The 15214-nt window shown below is 47.6% G+C and overlaps 1 protein-coding gene across 1 annotated transcript in view; it reads left to right on the top strand.

The window, feature by feature from the left end:
* LOC138854795 (phenoloxidase-activating factor 2-like) overlaps positions 1-13973 on the top strand; it is a 17734-nt gene extending 3761 nt beyond the window's left edge. Inside the window, exons 3-7 of the mRNA XM_070099886.1 lie at positions 2312-2833; positions 11463-11752; positions 11911-12093; positions 12260-12515; positions 12893-13973. Coding sequence (XP_069955987.1) covers positions 2312-2833; positions 11463-11752; positions 11911-12093; positions 12260-12515; positions 12893-13057 — 1416 coding nt within the window. The 3' untranslated portion in view covers positions 13058-13973. The remainder of the gene's footprint in view (positions 1-2311; positions 2834-11462; positions 11753-11910; positions 12094-12259; positions 12516-12892) is intronic.
* The last annotated feature ends 1241 nt before the right edge of the window (positions 13974-15214 follow it).

Below are 15214 nucleotides of genomic sequence, written 5' to 3'. Positions count from 1 at the left end.
ATTCCTTATTAAGATGTCAGAATGCTGTTCTGAGGTTTGCTAGGCTCCCATATGCTGCAGCAGTTATTTGGGTGATGTGTGCCTCAGGAGATGTGCCTGGTGTTATACTCACCCCAACATCTTCTTCCTTGAGTGAGGTTTGTAGTCTCTGGCCCCCTAGACTGCACTCCGTCTGGGGCCTTCTTTGCCCTTCCCCAATCTTCATGGCTTTGCACTTAGTGGGGTTGAACTCCAGGAGCCAATTGCTGGACCAGGTCTGCAACCTGTCCAGATCCCTTTGTAGTTCTGCCTGGGCTTTTACCGAATGAATTCTTCTCATCAACTTCACGTCATCTGCAAATAGGGACACTTCGGAGTCTATTCCTTCAGTCATGTCCTTCACAAATACCAGAAACAACACTGGTCCTAGGACTGACCCCTGTGGGACCCCGCTGGTCACAGGCGCCCACTCTGGCACCTCGCCACGTACCATGACTCGCTGCTCTCTTCCTGACAAGTATTCCCTGATCCATTGTAGTGCCTTCCCTGTTATCCCTGCCTGGTCCTCCAGTTTTTGCACTAATCTCTTGTGTGGAACTGTGTCAAACGCTTTCTTACAGTACAAGAAAATGCAATCTACCCACCCCTCTCTCTCTTGTCTTACTGCTGTCACCATGTCATAGAACTCCAGTAGGTTTGTGACACAGGATTTACCCTCCCTGAAACCATGCTGAGATCATTCCTTTCTAGGTGTTCCACCACTCTTCTCCTGATAATCTTCTCCATGACTTTGCATGCTATACATGTCAGTGACACTGGTCTGTAGTTTAGTGCTTCATGTCTGTCTCCTTTTTTAAAAATTGGGACTACATTTGCTGTCTTCCATGCCTCAGGCAATCTCCCTGTTTCGATAGATGTGTTGAATAATGTTGTTAAGGGTACATATAGCGCCTCTGCTCCCTCTCTCAGGACCCATGGAGAGATGTTATCCGGTTCCATTGCCTTTGAGGAATCTAGCTCACTCAGAAGCCTCTTCACTTCTTCCTCGGTTGTGTGTACTGTGTCCAACACTTGGTGGTGTACCCCACCTCTCCGTCTTTCTGGAGCCCCTTCTGTTTCCTCTGTGAACACTTCTTTGAATCTCATGTTGAGTTCCTCACATACTTCATGGTTGTTTCTTGTTGTCTGTCCTCCTTCCTTCCTTAACCTGATTACCTGGTCCTTGACTGTCGTTTTCCTCCTGATGTGGCTGTATAACAGCTTCGGGTCAGATTTGGCTTTCGCTGCTGTGTCGTTTTCATACTGTCGTTGGCCTCCCTTCTTATCTGTGCATATTTATTTCTGGCTCTACGACTGCTCTCCTTATTCTCCTGGGTCCTTTGCCTTCTATATTTCTTCCATTCCCTAGCACACTTGGTTTTTGCTTCCCTGCACCTTTGGGTGAACCAAGGGCTCATCCTGGCTTTTTCATTATTCCTGTTACCCTTGGGCACAAACCTATCCTCAGCTTCCTTGCATATTATTGTTACATTTTCCATCATCTCATTTACTGGCTCCCCTGCCAGTTCTCTGTCCCACTGAACCCCTTTCAGGAAGTTCCTCATTCCTGTGTAGTCCTCTTTCTTGTAGTTTGGCTTTATATGCCCGGGCCTTCCTGCTTCCCCCTCCACTTGTAGCTCTACTGTGTATTCGAAGCTTAAAACCACATGATCGCTGGCCCCAAGGGGTCTTTCATATGTGATGTCCTCAATATCTGCACTACTCAAGGTGAATACTAGGTCCAGTCTTGCTGATTCATCCTCTCCTCTCTCTCTTGTAGTGTCCCTTATGTGTTGGTACATGAAGTTTTCCAGTACCACCTCCATCATCTTATCCCTCCATGTATTTTGGCCCCCATGTGGCTCCAAATTCTCCCAATCGATTTCCTTGTGGTTAAAGTTACCCATGATCAGTAGCTTTGCCCTGCCCTTCTGGCCACTGCAGCCAATGTGTCAACCATCGCTCTATTGCTCTCATCATGCTCTTGCCTTGGCCTCCTGCTGTTCTGTGGTGGGTTATACATCACTGCAATTACCACCTTGGGACCTCCAGACTGTCTCCTGTCTCCAGATCATCAAAATTCCATCGGGTTTTGATCAGCAGTGTGTGTGTGTGTGTGTGTGTGTGTGTGTGTGTGTGTGTGTGTGTGTGTGTGTGTGTGTGTGTGTGTGTGTGTGTGTGTGAGTGTGTGTGTGTGTGTGTGTGTGTGTGTGTATGTATGTATGTAAAGTTTTTGGCCTATATAAAATAAAAGGTTCAAAGGGAGCGTTTTCTTCATCTTTTGTATTTGCAGTGTCCGTCAAGGTTCGTGGACACGACACCGCACAAGGAGAGTTCTTTTGTTGGTCCATCTCAGCACCCTCCCTCGGTCACAACCACCCGCGTCACGACACAGCACAAGGAGAGTTCTTTTGTTGGTCCACCTCAGCACCCTCCCTCGGTCACAACCACCCGCGTCACTAGTATGTCTCAGCCAGCAGAGGTCAGCCCTGTGCAACATCCACAAATCTTCAACCGTTACACACCAGAGATCACGGAAACTAATCCAACGCAAATGAATCATTACCCACCAATTTACCGTGAGGATTGTCAGTGTGTGGCTGCCTCTCAGTGTGACATTCAGGACGCCACGCTCCCTAATGCTTTCATTATTCCTCGCTCTAGGTCAGTAAAATGGTTTTTAAATACATCTGATGACCTTCCTGCTTTAAAATCAGTCGTCAAGCAGGTGCGCGACGACCTCGCTAGCAGTGATGTCGACGGCCGCGTCAGAAGGGAGCTTCAGCACCTCGTCAGCAACACGGACGCTCAAGGGGTAATTATTCACAAGTGCTGTAAGTAGACTTCAGTACGTGAGTCCTTCATTTAAAATATTACTAAGTATTTTTTTAGTAACATGAAAAGAAATAAGAGGGAAGATGCCTTGCACACCTACGAAGATCACATTTGTATTACCCAAAAAACAGTCTTAATTAAGTTAATAAGATATTAATTATTTTTAAGATTTTTTTTAAATCGGACATTCCACTCATGTTAGTTAAACTACTCTGTAGGGGAGACAGGTCTGTGACCAAGACTGTCCTGTAGGGGAGACAGGTCTGTGAAGAAGACTGTCCTGTAGGGGAGACAGGTCTGTGACGAAGACTGCCCTGTAGGTTAGACAGGTCTGTGACGAAGACTGTCCTGTAGGGGAGACAGGTCTGTGACGAAGACTGCCCTGTAGGGGAGACAGGTCTGTGAAGAAGACTGTCCTGTAGGGGAGACAGGTCTGTGAAGAAGACTGTCCTGTAGGGGAGACAGGTCTGTGAAGAAGACTGTCCTGTAGAGGAGACAGGTCTGTGAAGAAGACTGTCCTGTAGAGGAGACAGGTCTGTGACGAAGACTGCACTGTAGGGGAGACAGGTCTGTGCAGAAGACTGCCCTGTAGGGGAGACAGGTCTGTGAAGAAGACTGTCCTGTAGGGGAGACAGGTCTGTGAAGAAGACTGTCCTGTAGGGGAGACAGGTCTGTGAAGAAGACTGTCCTGTAGGGGAGACAGGTCTGTGAAGAAGACTGTCCTGTAGGGGAGACAGGTCTGTGAAGAAGACTCTCCTGTAGGGGAGACAGGTCTGTGAAGAAGACTGTCCTGTAGGGGAGACAGGTCTGTGAAGAAGGCTGTCCTGTAGGGGAGACAGGTCTGTGAAGAAGACTGTCCTGTAGAGGAGACAGGTCTGTGAAGAAGACTGTCCTGTAGAGGAGACAGGTCTGTGACGAAGACTGCACTGTAGGGGAGACAGGTCTGTGCAGAAGACTGCCCTGTAGGGGAGACAGGTCTGTGAAGAAGACTGTCCTGTAGGGGAGACAGGTCTGTGAAGAAGACTGTCCTGTAGAGGAGACAGGTCTGTGACGAAGACTGCACTGTAGGGGAGACAGGTCTGTGCAGAAGACTGCCCTGTAGGGGAGACAGGTCTGTGAAGAAGACTGTCCTGTAGGGGAGACAGGTCTGTGAAGAAGACTGTCCTGTAGGGGAGACAGGTCTGTGACGAAGATTGCCCTGTAGGGGAGACAGGTCTGTGCAGAAGACTGCCCTGTAGGGGAGACAGGTCTGTGACGAAGACTGCCCTGTAGGGGAGACAGGTCTGTGACGAAGACTGCCCTATAGGGGAGACAGGTCTGTGACGAAGACTGCCCTGTAGGGGAGACAGGTCTGTGACGAAGACTGCCCTGTAGGGGAGACAGGTCTGTGCAGAAGACTGCCCTGTAGGGGAGACAGGTCTGTGCAGAAGACTGCCCTGTAGGGGAGACAGGTCTGTGACGAAGACTGCCCTGTAGGGGAGACAGGTCTGTGTAGAAGATGCCCTGTAGGGGAGACAGGTCTGGGAAGAAGACTGCCCTGTAGGGGAGACAGGTCTGTGACGAAGACTGCCCTGTAGGGGAGACAGGTCTGTGACGAAAACTGCCCTGTAGGGGAGACAGTTCTGTGCAGACGACTGCCCTGTAGGGGAGACAGGTCTGTGAAGAAAACTGCCCTGTAGGGGAGACAGGTCTGTGACGAAGACTGCTCTGTAGGGGAGACAGGTCTGTGACGAAGACTGCCCTGTAGGGGAGACAGTTCTGTGCAGACGACTGCCCTGTAGGGGAGACAGGTCTGTGCAGAAGACTGCCCTGTAGGGGAGACAGGTTTGTGCAGAAGATTGCCCTGTAGGGGAGACAGGTCTGTGCAGAAGACTGCCCTGTAGGGGAGACAGGTCTGAGAAGAAGACTGCCCTGTAGGGGAGACAGGTCTGTGAAGAAGACTGCCCTGTAGGGGAGACAGGTCTGTGCAGAAGACTGCCCTGTAGGGGAGACAGGTCTGTGCAGAAGACTGCCCTGTAGGGGAGACAGGTCTGTGCAGAAGACTGCCCTGTAGGGGAGACAGGTTTGTGCAGAAGACTGCCCTGTAGGGGAGACAGGTCTGTGCAGAAGACTGCCCTGTAGGGGAGACAGGTCTGTGCAGAAGACTGCCCTGTAGGGGAGACAGGTCTGTGCAGAAGACTGCCCTATAGGGGAGACAGGTCTGTGCAGAAGACTGCCCTGTAGGGGAGACAGGTCTGTGACGAAGACTGCCCTATAGGGGAGACAGGTCTGTGACGAAGACTGCCCTGTAGGGGAGACAGGTCTGTGACGAAGACTGCCCTGTAGGGGAGACAGGTCTGTGCAGAAGACTGCCCTGTAGGGGAGACAGGTCTGTGCAGAAGACTGCCCTGTAGGGGAGACAGGTCTGTGACGAAGACTGCCCTGTAGGGGAGACAGGTCTGTGTAGAAGATGCCCTGTAGGGGAGACAGGTCTGGGAAGAAGACTGCCCTGTAGGGGAGACAGGTCTGTGACGAAGACTGCCCTGTAGGGGAGACAGTTCTGTGCAGACGACTGCCCTGTAGGGGAGACAGGTCTGTGAAGAAAACTGCCCTCTAGGGGAGACAGGTCTGTGACGAAGACTGCTCTGTAGGGGAGACAGGTCTGTGACGAAGACTGCCCTGTAGGGGAGACAGTTCTGTGCAGACGACTGCCCTGTAGGGGAGACAGGTCTGTGCAGAAGACTGCCCTGTAGGGGAGACAGGTCTGTGACGAAGACTGCCCTGTAGGGGAGACAGTTCTGTGCAGACGACTGCCCTGTAGGGGAGACAGGTCTGTGCAGAAGACTGCCCTGTAGGGGAGACAGGTTTGTGCAGAAGATTGCCCAGTAGGGGAGACAGGTCTGTGCAGAAGACTGCCCTGTAGGGGAGACAGGTCTGAGAAGAAGACTGCCCTGTAGGGGAGACAGGTCTGTGAAGAAGACTGCCCTGTAGGGGAGACAGGTCTGTGCAGAAGACTGCCCTGTAGGGGAGACAGGTCTGTGCAGAAGACTGCCCTGTAGGGGAGACAGGTCTGTGCAGAAGACTGCCCTGTAGGGGAGACAGGTCTGAGAAGAAGACTGCCCTGTAGGGGAGACAGGTCTGTGAAGAAGACTGCCCTGTAGGGGAGACAGGTCTGTGCAGAAGACTGCCCTGTAGGGGAGACAGGTCTGTGCAGAAGACTGCCCTGTAGGGGAGACAGGTCTGTGCAGAAGACTGCCCTGTAGGGGAGACAGGTTTGTGCAGAAGACTGCCCTGTAGGTGAGACAGGTCTGTGCAGAAGACTGCCCTGTAGGGGAGACAGGTCTGTGCAGAAGACTGCCCTATAGGGGAGACAGGTCTGTGCAGAAGACTGCCCTGTAGGGGAGACAGGTCTGTGCAGAAGACTGCCCTGTAGGGGAGACAGGTCTGTGCAGAAGACTGCCCTGTAGGGGAGACAGGACTATGCAGAAGACTGCCCTGTAGGTGAGACAGGTCTGTGCAGAAGACTGCCCTGTAGGGGAGACAGGTCTGTGATGAATACTGCCCTATAGGGGAGACAGGTCTGTATTGGAGAACACTTTGCTAGAGGTCACCCTATACAAGAGTCAACTCTATATATGAGACCATTGTACCTACGATTTCATTGTGTGTGGGCGACCGCTGTGGATTTTATATGTCACTGTCCAGTGATTTGTTGGAAACAAGAGAACAGTCATCATTTTATCTTATGTCACACATGAATGGGCGTCAGTAAAGAAAATTAATGTTGCCGTAATCGTAAACTAGAACTAAACCCGTATGGGTCATGTATTGCAGCAGTGAACTTAGGATTGTGTTGTAAGGGTAAGGGAGTTAAGGGCTAGTGAGGGTGCAAAGTTAACGACATAGTTGGTGCAATAAGTTAGTTTATGTTAAGAAAAAGTAATTCAAGAAGTCTGCGTTCAAGGTGGAACTTTCAACAGTAAAATCAATTAAAGTGAACATGTTAGAACACTGAAGATGTTCAATTGTTGGAGATATCTGGCAGCGTTTGCACAGATCTGCCAAGTGTCTCTCCTTGTGGTTTACATGTATAAGTCGTGTGTGTGTCTGATTAATAAATGTATAAACGTGTAATTACAGCGATGGAGACAGGATGGCTACGAACCCAGTCACGTTTGACGTAAAATAATCGTTTATCTCTCATTCAGTTCAGGGTTGTTTAAAGCGGTTTTACAGCAGTTCTGGGTTGTTAAAAGCGGTTTTACAGTAGTTCAGGGTTGTTTAAAGCGGTTTTACAGTAGTTCAGGGTTGTTAAAAGCGGTTTTACAGTAGTTCAGGGTTGTTAAAAGCGGTTTTACAGCAGTTCAGGGTTGTTAAAAGCGGTTTTACAGTAGTTCAGGGTTGTTAAAAGCGGTTTTACAGTAGTTCAGGGTTGTTAAAAGCGGTTTTACAGTAGTTCAGGGTTGTTAAAAGCGGTTTTACAGCAGTTCAGGGTTGTTAAAAGCGGTTTTACAGCAGTTCAGGGTTGTTAAAAGCGGTTTTACAGTAGTTGAGCTCATACCAAAAAAAAAAAAAGTCTAAAAAAGAGACGCACCTGTGGGAGATTGACATTGTAAATAGTGGGCTGAGAGGCAGAAATTGCTTCTTCGTTGCCTTGAACATCTTCGTGTCTAGTGACTTAGCAAAAGTCATCTTTTTTGTACTTGTTAGAAATGTGACATTACAATTGCTAGATATGAAGTATGAAGTGATGTGGGAAGTCATATTTACGGATAACTTGTAATACAGTTTGGCATTCTGAAACAAAATCGAATATGGAGGTGAATATAGTTGGAATCTGCTTAACAGCAACGAGTTTTGCGTAAGTTACGCTGTGATAGTGCTGGCTGACTCTACACTAGTATATGTCCTTGGATGTCTTTGTTACAGCAGCGCCCAACCTTTCTCCGTCTGGGGATGTGGAGTCGTCGGTGTAAACGGCCGCAACAAGAGAATGGGACTAAAAGTGTTCTAGGAAGAGTGACCGCAGCTACGCAAGTTCGTAGCAGACATTTTGGCCTTTGAACATGGAAGAAGAGAGCAAACATGGATCTTTAATATTTTCCAAAGAGGGAACGGAAGAGTACGATATAGAGAGAAAATAAAGAGTGGGAGGGGTAACTCAAGGACTACTGTTAGTTTACCTGGAGTTTACCTAGAGAGAGTTCCGGGGGTCAACGCCCCCGCGGCCCGGTCTGTGACCAGGCCTCCTGGTGGATCAGAGCCTGATCAACCAGGCTGTTGCTGCTGGCTGCACGCAAACCAACGTACGAGCCACAGCCCGGCTGATCCGGAACTGACTTTAGGTGCTTGTCCAGTGCCAGCTTGAAGACTGCCAGGGGTCTGTTGGTAATCCCCCTTATGTGTGCTGGGAGGCAGTTGAACAGTCTCGGGCCCCTGACACTTATTGTATGGTCTCTTAACGTGCTAGTGACACCCCTGCTTTTCATTGGGGGGATGGTGCATCGTCTGCCAAGTCTTTTGCTTTCGTAGTGAGTGATTTTCGTGTGCAAGTTCGGTACTAGTCCCTCTAGAATTTTCCAGGTGTATATAATCATGTATCTCTCCCTCCTGCGTTCCAGGGAATACAGGTTTAGGAACCTCAAGCGCTCCCAGTAATTGAGATGTTTTATCTCCGTTATGCGCGCCGTGAAGGTTCTCTGTACATTTTCTAGGTCGGCAATTTCACCTGCCTTGAAAGGTGCTGTTAGTGTGCAGCAATATTCCAGCCTAGATAGAACAAGTGACCTGAAGAGTGTCATCATGGGCTTGGCCTCCCTAGTTTTGAAGGTTCTCATTATCCATCCTGTCATTTTTCTAGCAGATGCGATTGATACAATGTTATGGTCCTTGAAGGTGAGATCCTCCGACATGATCACTCCCAGGTCTTTGACGTTGGTGTTTCGCTCTATTTTGTGACCAGAATTTGTTTTGTACTCTGATGAAGATTTAATTTCCTCGTGTTTACCATATCTGAGTAATTTAAATTTCTCATCGTTGAACTTCATATTGTTTTCTGCAGCCCACTGAAAGATTTGGTTGAACACTGTTAGTGTTCAAGTGAGCAGAATAAAGGACTATAAGAATGGTGTCGACGATTAAATTAATTTATGTTACTATTTCTGCGATTATTCTGAGGATCGTGAAGGTCGTGGAAGAAGTGGCGTAACCACGAAGTGTGGGGGGGGGGGAGCTAAGGGGCTAAAGATCCCCCAAATGCAAATGTTGATTTTCAATTAATGACTAATTTTTAATATATTATATTGACCAGTGAAAACAGAAACACGGTACTTTATGAATTTTCGATTAGAAAATGAAAATCATGTATGTGAAGACTGTTTCTTTGATTTTTTTATCAGTATCCAATAATTTTTAACCTTTCCCCTGAATGACATCTTGGTTTAGCCTCCCAGAATGACATCCTGGTTTAGCCTCCCAGAATGACATCCTGGTTTAGCCTCCCAGAATGACATCCTGGTTTAGCCTCCCTGAATGACATCCTGGTTTAGCCTCCCAGAATGACATCCTGGTTTAGCCTCCCAGAATGACATCCTGGTTTAGCCTCCCAGAATGACATCCTGGTTTAGCCTCCCAGAATGACATCCTGGTTTAGCCTCCCAGAATGACATCCCGGTTTAGCCTCCCAGAATGACATCCCGGTTTAGCCTCCCAGAATGACATCCTGGTTTAGCCTCCCAGAATGACATCCCGGTTTAGCCTCCCAGAATGACATCCCGGTTTAGCCTCCCAGAATGACATCCCGGTTTAGCCTCCCAGAATGACATCCCGGTTTAGCCTCCCAGAATGACATCCCGGTTTAGCCTCCCAGAATGACATCCCGGTTTAGCCTCCCAGAATGACATCCCGGTTTAGCCTCCCAGAATGACATCCCGGTTTAGCCTCCCAGAATGACATCCCGGTTTAGCCTCCCAGAATGACATCCCGGTTTAGCCTCCCAGAATGACATCCCGGTTTAGCCTCCCAGAATGACATCCCGGTTTAGCCTCCCAGAATGACATCCCGGTTTAGCCTCCCAGAATGACATCCTGGTTTAGCCTCCCAGAATGACATCCCGGTTTAGCCTCCCAGAATGACATCCCGGTTTAGCCTCCCAGAATGACATCCCGGTTTAGCCTCCCAGAATGACATCCCGGTTTAGCCTCCCAGAATGACATCCCGGTTTAGCCTCCCAGAATGACATCCCGGTTTAGCCTCCCAGAATGACATCCCGGTTTAGCCTCCCAGAATGACATCCTGGTTTAGCCTCCCAGAATGACATCCCGGCTGCGCTATTGCGTGGAAGTGAACAAAATATCGAGGTCAACAGGCATGGTGTCGAACATGTAAAGAAGAAATGTTTGCCTGTGAATACAGGCTCTCGACCGGGGAAGATCGAGAAGCCTCCAAACATAGCCTAATCTCTGATGATGAATTACATTGAGATTCTTAAGATAAGATAAGATTTCGTTCGGATTTTTAACCCCGGAGGGTTAGCCACCCAGGATAACCCAAGAAAGTCAGTGCGTCATCGAGGACTGTCTAACTTATTTCCATTGGGGTCCTCAATCTTGTCCCCCAGGATGCGACCCACACCAGTCGACTAACACCCAGGTACCTATTCGCTGCTAGGTGAACAGGACAATAGTGTAAGGAAACGTGTCGAAATGTTTCCATCCGCCTGGAATCGAACCCGGGCCCTCCGTGTGTGAAGCGGGAGTTTTAGCCACCAGGCTACCGGACCACCAGAATAACTAGGGAGGCTGAGGAATATTCTTGGTCCCGAAGTCCAGCAGGAGCAGTTATTTGGGCTTCATGAAGTTCAAGAAGGTTTTATCTATCAGTTCCCAAGTTTCTAAGTAGGTTCAGCCAAGAAATTTGATAGCAGCACATACTGGGACTGAGGAGCAAAGATTGTTAGATGACTGGACATCTCGTCAGTTGGTGGGGTAGACAATACCTGGCTCCTCGCTACTATAATGCAGCCTTATATTGTTTTCAGCGAGTTGTAACATCATGAACAACAGAAAAATCTTGCCAAGGGCAAAACATAATTTGTGCAGGTTGTAAATGATATGGTGATGCCGACGAGCTGTGGGAAAGGACACTTATTTCTTTATGTTTAGTCACCAGTGGCTTCATCAGGACTCGTGGCGAAACATTTCCTTTAATAAATGTCCTGAACTGTACACAAGTTTGTAGATGAATGGTTCAGAGAACCGACACGTTGATAAATGTACACAAGTGCCCTTTTCCAAATAATCTGTTCACTTCTTAAGAAAATTGTAATACATTAGTACAGTGTTGATTGATGGGTCTCAGTAACAGTTGCAGTTATGGTACATACTTGGTGATGCCTCTTAACACGTCCATTATAACGGATGGGCTGTTATGGCTAGATGCTTACAATATGCAATTCTTGATTAGAATAAAATTGATGATTTCACAATAACCCGAGATCTACAAAACAATAAAAAGGGCGAATTTCACATTTTCATAAAAGCTGTCACATGATACATTATAATATTCAAATACACAATTTATGCATTTGTGTGAGTAAGAATCTGCTAAGTCATATTTACATTCAACATCAGGTGGTAGGTAACTCTCGTGGTGGCGGCAGGTGTGAGGCTGGCCAGGTGTGTTGCCGCCGCCCCGCTGTTCCTCCTCAGCCGCTAAATGAGCTCATCTGCGGCCGCGGACACGACAGGGGCCTGCTGGGCCGCGTCAAAGCATTGAACTTGGCTAAAGGCGGGACAGAGTTTGCGGAGTACCCCTGGCAGGTGGCCATCTTGAAGTTGAGCACAAACGATGTAGTTTACGTTTGTGGAGGTGCGCTCATCGACCACCAGCGCGTTCTGACGGCTGCCCACTGCATTAATAGGTGAGTGTCGGCTCCCACAGACAGGCTCAACACAGTCCACACTATATAGTTTTTGAAGCAGATTATTCATTGTTATTGGTGAAAAGTACACCAGTCAGAAGCGGGTATATATGCAGGAGGAAGGAAGTGTGTGAAGAGATTGACACAGGTGTTCATAGTTTGCAGCCGTCGCAACTAAGGGTTCGTCTGGGTGAGTGGGACGTGGGGACGAACACAGAATTCTACACCCACTTGCAACTGCCGGTCGCCGACGTCCAAATTCACCCGCATTATTACGCTGGAAACCTTCACAATGACATTGCCGTGGTTACTCTTCAGACTTCAGTCGACTTCTCTGCTAAGTGAGTATCGTCTACATCTCTCGTCTAGATTCATACAACTGTACAAATCGGATTGATAGGCATGTATTTCCTCGCGAATATTTGTCTTGTAACCAATGCAAAATGAAAATTAACTTCTGTAATAAATGCTTAATATCAGCTAATTGACTGCCGTATCTACTCACAGCCCACATATATCGCCTGTGTGTCTGCCAGACCGCTACAGTAGTTTTGTGGGTCAGCGATGTCACTCTTCCGGCTGGGGTAAGGATGCCTTCGGCAGCCAGGGCAGATACCAGAGTATACTGCAGGCAGTGGAGTTGCCCATGGTGGGCCACCACCAGTGCCAAGAAGCTCTCAGGCACACTCGCCTGGGACCCAGCTTTACCCTCCACCAGGGCATGTTGTGTGCTGGAGGCGAGGCAGGGAGAGACGCTTGCTCGGTAAGTCTACGTCTGAAGTATTGATAATAGTTGTTGCCGACACATCCGCACACATTTCAACACCTTCTTGAGACACATTTAAGCTTTAGTCTGGTTGATAATAGAAATACACAAAGTAGGTCTGTTATCAACACAGAAAACAGCTTCTTCAAGACTATCACAATGTGTTAACAAGGAACCTCTTCTTTCAAGACCAAATTCCAACTCCTGCCAATATAAGAAACAAATGCATCAACACACGGTCTTGTCACATAGGCTGTCACATTTTTTTTTTGTTCAGAGATGCATCCATTGAGATATATTTTAATTTTTTTGATCATATTACCTCTGGTCCGAAAATTTTATGAATCTGGTCAACTTTTATTTTTTTCTTCAAGGGTGACGGAGGCGGCCCTCTGGTGTGCAAAGGACCTGAGGGCAGGTTCCAGCTTGCTGGTCTAGTGTCCTGGGGTGTTGGCTGCGCCCTCCCTGGCATCCCCGGCGTCTACGTTGATGTGGCCTACTACCTCGACTGGATTATTGTGGCGTCTGGTGTGCTGTGAAGTGTTGCACCGAGTTTCTTCCAGTGTGCTGTGAAGTGTTGCACCGAGTTTCTTCCAGTGTGCTGTTAAGTGTTGCACCGAGTTTCTTCCAGTGTGCTGTGAAGTGTTGCACCGAGTTTCTTCCAGTGTGTTGTGAAGTGTTGCACCGAGTTTCTTCCAGTGTGTTGTGAAGTGTTGCACCGAGTGTCGTCCAGTGTGTTGTGAAGCACCAAGCATGATTATCTAAATACAAACAATCATACCAACTGAGATTAGGAGCTCTCGTCATAGTAGCAAACTGCGAAGTCGTGTATGTTCGTTACAATGCTGACTAGTTATCATGGTGTAGAGTCAGGGTGAAAATGGTATAAAATACCGACAAATTGATGACTGAGGCACAAGTCCAACAGTTGGGTATGTTTATTGTTGAAACGTTTCACCTACACAGTAGACTTCTTAGTCAAAAACAGAGGCAGCAGGTTTCCCTCTCGTTGTGTTCTCAATAGATATTTGCTTACACTGCAGTATGCTGTGACAATAGTCAATCCAAATTTAAGTATGTAAATGTTATTGCTGGCTAAAAGCACTACAAACCCACTCAGCTCACACATGGAGTGCTCATGGTTCGATCCCCAGTACGGGTGGACACACTGGGTGTGTTACCTTAAGAAACCTGCTGTCCCCATTCACCTAACAGCAAGTAGGTGCTTAGACGTTAGCCGACGTATGTGTGTCGTATCCTGGGGGACAAAATTTGCCTTAAGTGCCCGAAATGCTCTCAATAACCAGGGTCTTTCTATATAGTATTTCACTGATGTCAGCATTGGTCTATATAAGTTGTGTTATGTATTTGTAGAAATAAAGATTACACTGTAGCACAATTTTTGTTCCTGGCAAGTAAGTGTTATTTTCCAACTTCTTTTATTGCAAAACAATAGAAAATGCCAATTATTCTTTTTAAATTTTGCTTTTGTGGCTTACAGGATGAATTTTTGACAAAAATGAATAAAATATTTTTTGCTAGCTTTGGATGTAAAGCAAAAACATATAAAAATAAATAGAATTTACATAAATAAATTAAAATTAACATAAATTAAATTTTACTGTCCTATCGACATCATGCCCAGAAAAAAAAAAAGCCATCGACACCATGCCTAACCCTTCTAGGGTAGGGTAGGTGCCTGAGCCCGAGCCTTTAGCTCACAAGACTGTCATTCCCATTTGCCCCCATGAGGCGGGGATGACAGACCAGAGAGGCCTAGCTAGGCCTGGGGACAGTTGGTCCCAAAGATGAGGAGGTACTTGTGCCTCCGCCCATGGGAGACTTAGGTCTCAGACACTCCCTAAAGAGGGAGCCAAGGCCGGGCCACCACTTGGAAAAGGCCCGGGCCGGGAGAATACCGGCTAATCTTTAACTAACTAACTAAAAAAAGCCTTCTAGAGTAGGGTAGGTGCCTGAGCCAGAGATTGCAGCTCACAAGACTGCCATTCCCATTAGCCCCCTTGGGGTGGGGATGGCAGACCAGAGAGGCCTAGCTTGTAGCTAGGTCTGAGGACAGTTGGTCCCAAAGATGAGGGGGTACTTGTGCCTCCTCCCATGGGAGACTTAGGTCTCAGACACTCCCAAGGCCGGGCCACCACTTGGAAAAGGCCCGGGCCGGGAGAATACTAGCGAATCTTTAATAATAAATAAAATGAGCAATTTTCTAGATTTGCGAACATGCAGTAAATTACTTTCCCGTTTAAGCTTCCAAATGTAGTCTGCCATCATGTTTTCATGATAAGATCCCTGATATCTGTGTTCAAAGTTCATTATATCTTGGTGGAAGTGCTCCCGTTGCTCCTCTGAGTATGCTTCCCTTTTCTCCTCGATAATGTCAAGGTGAGCATCAAGGATATGGACCTTAAGAGACATCCTACAGCCCATCTGACCATAAGTTTTTACCAAGGTCTCAACAAGATCCACATAATTGACAGCCTTGTTGTTGCCCAGAAAGCCCTGTGTTACAACAAACTCTCCCAGCTTCCTTTTCCTTCTCTGTGAGCTTCTTTGGAAATCCTGAGCACTCCATAATTTTCCTGACTTGTGGTCCAGTGAAGTTGCCAGCCTTCACCTTTGCCTCTGATAGCTTGGGAAGAAATCTTGAAGATACTTGAAGAGGTGTAACAAACTGTTTC

Source organism: Cherax quadricarinatus, chromosome 70 (assembly GCF_038502225.1).
Source record: "Cherax quadricarinatus isolate ZL_2023a chromosome 70, ASM3850222v1, whole genome shotgun sequence".
Lineage (NCBI taxonomy): Eukaryota > Metazoa > Arthropoda > Malacostraca > Decapoda > Parastacidae > Cherax > Cherax quadricarinatus.
This window is presented reverse-complemented; position numbering and strand designations above follow the sequence as displayed.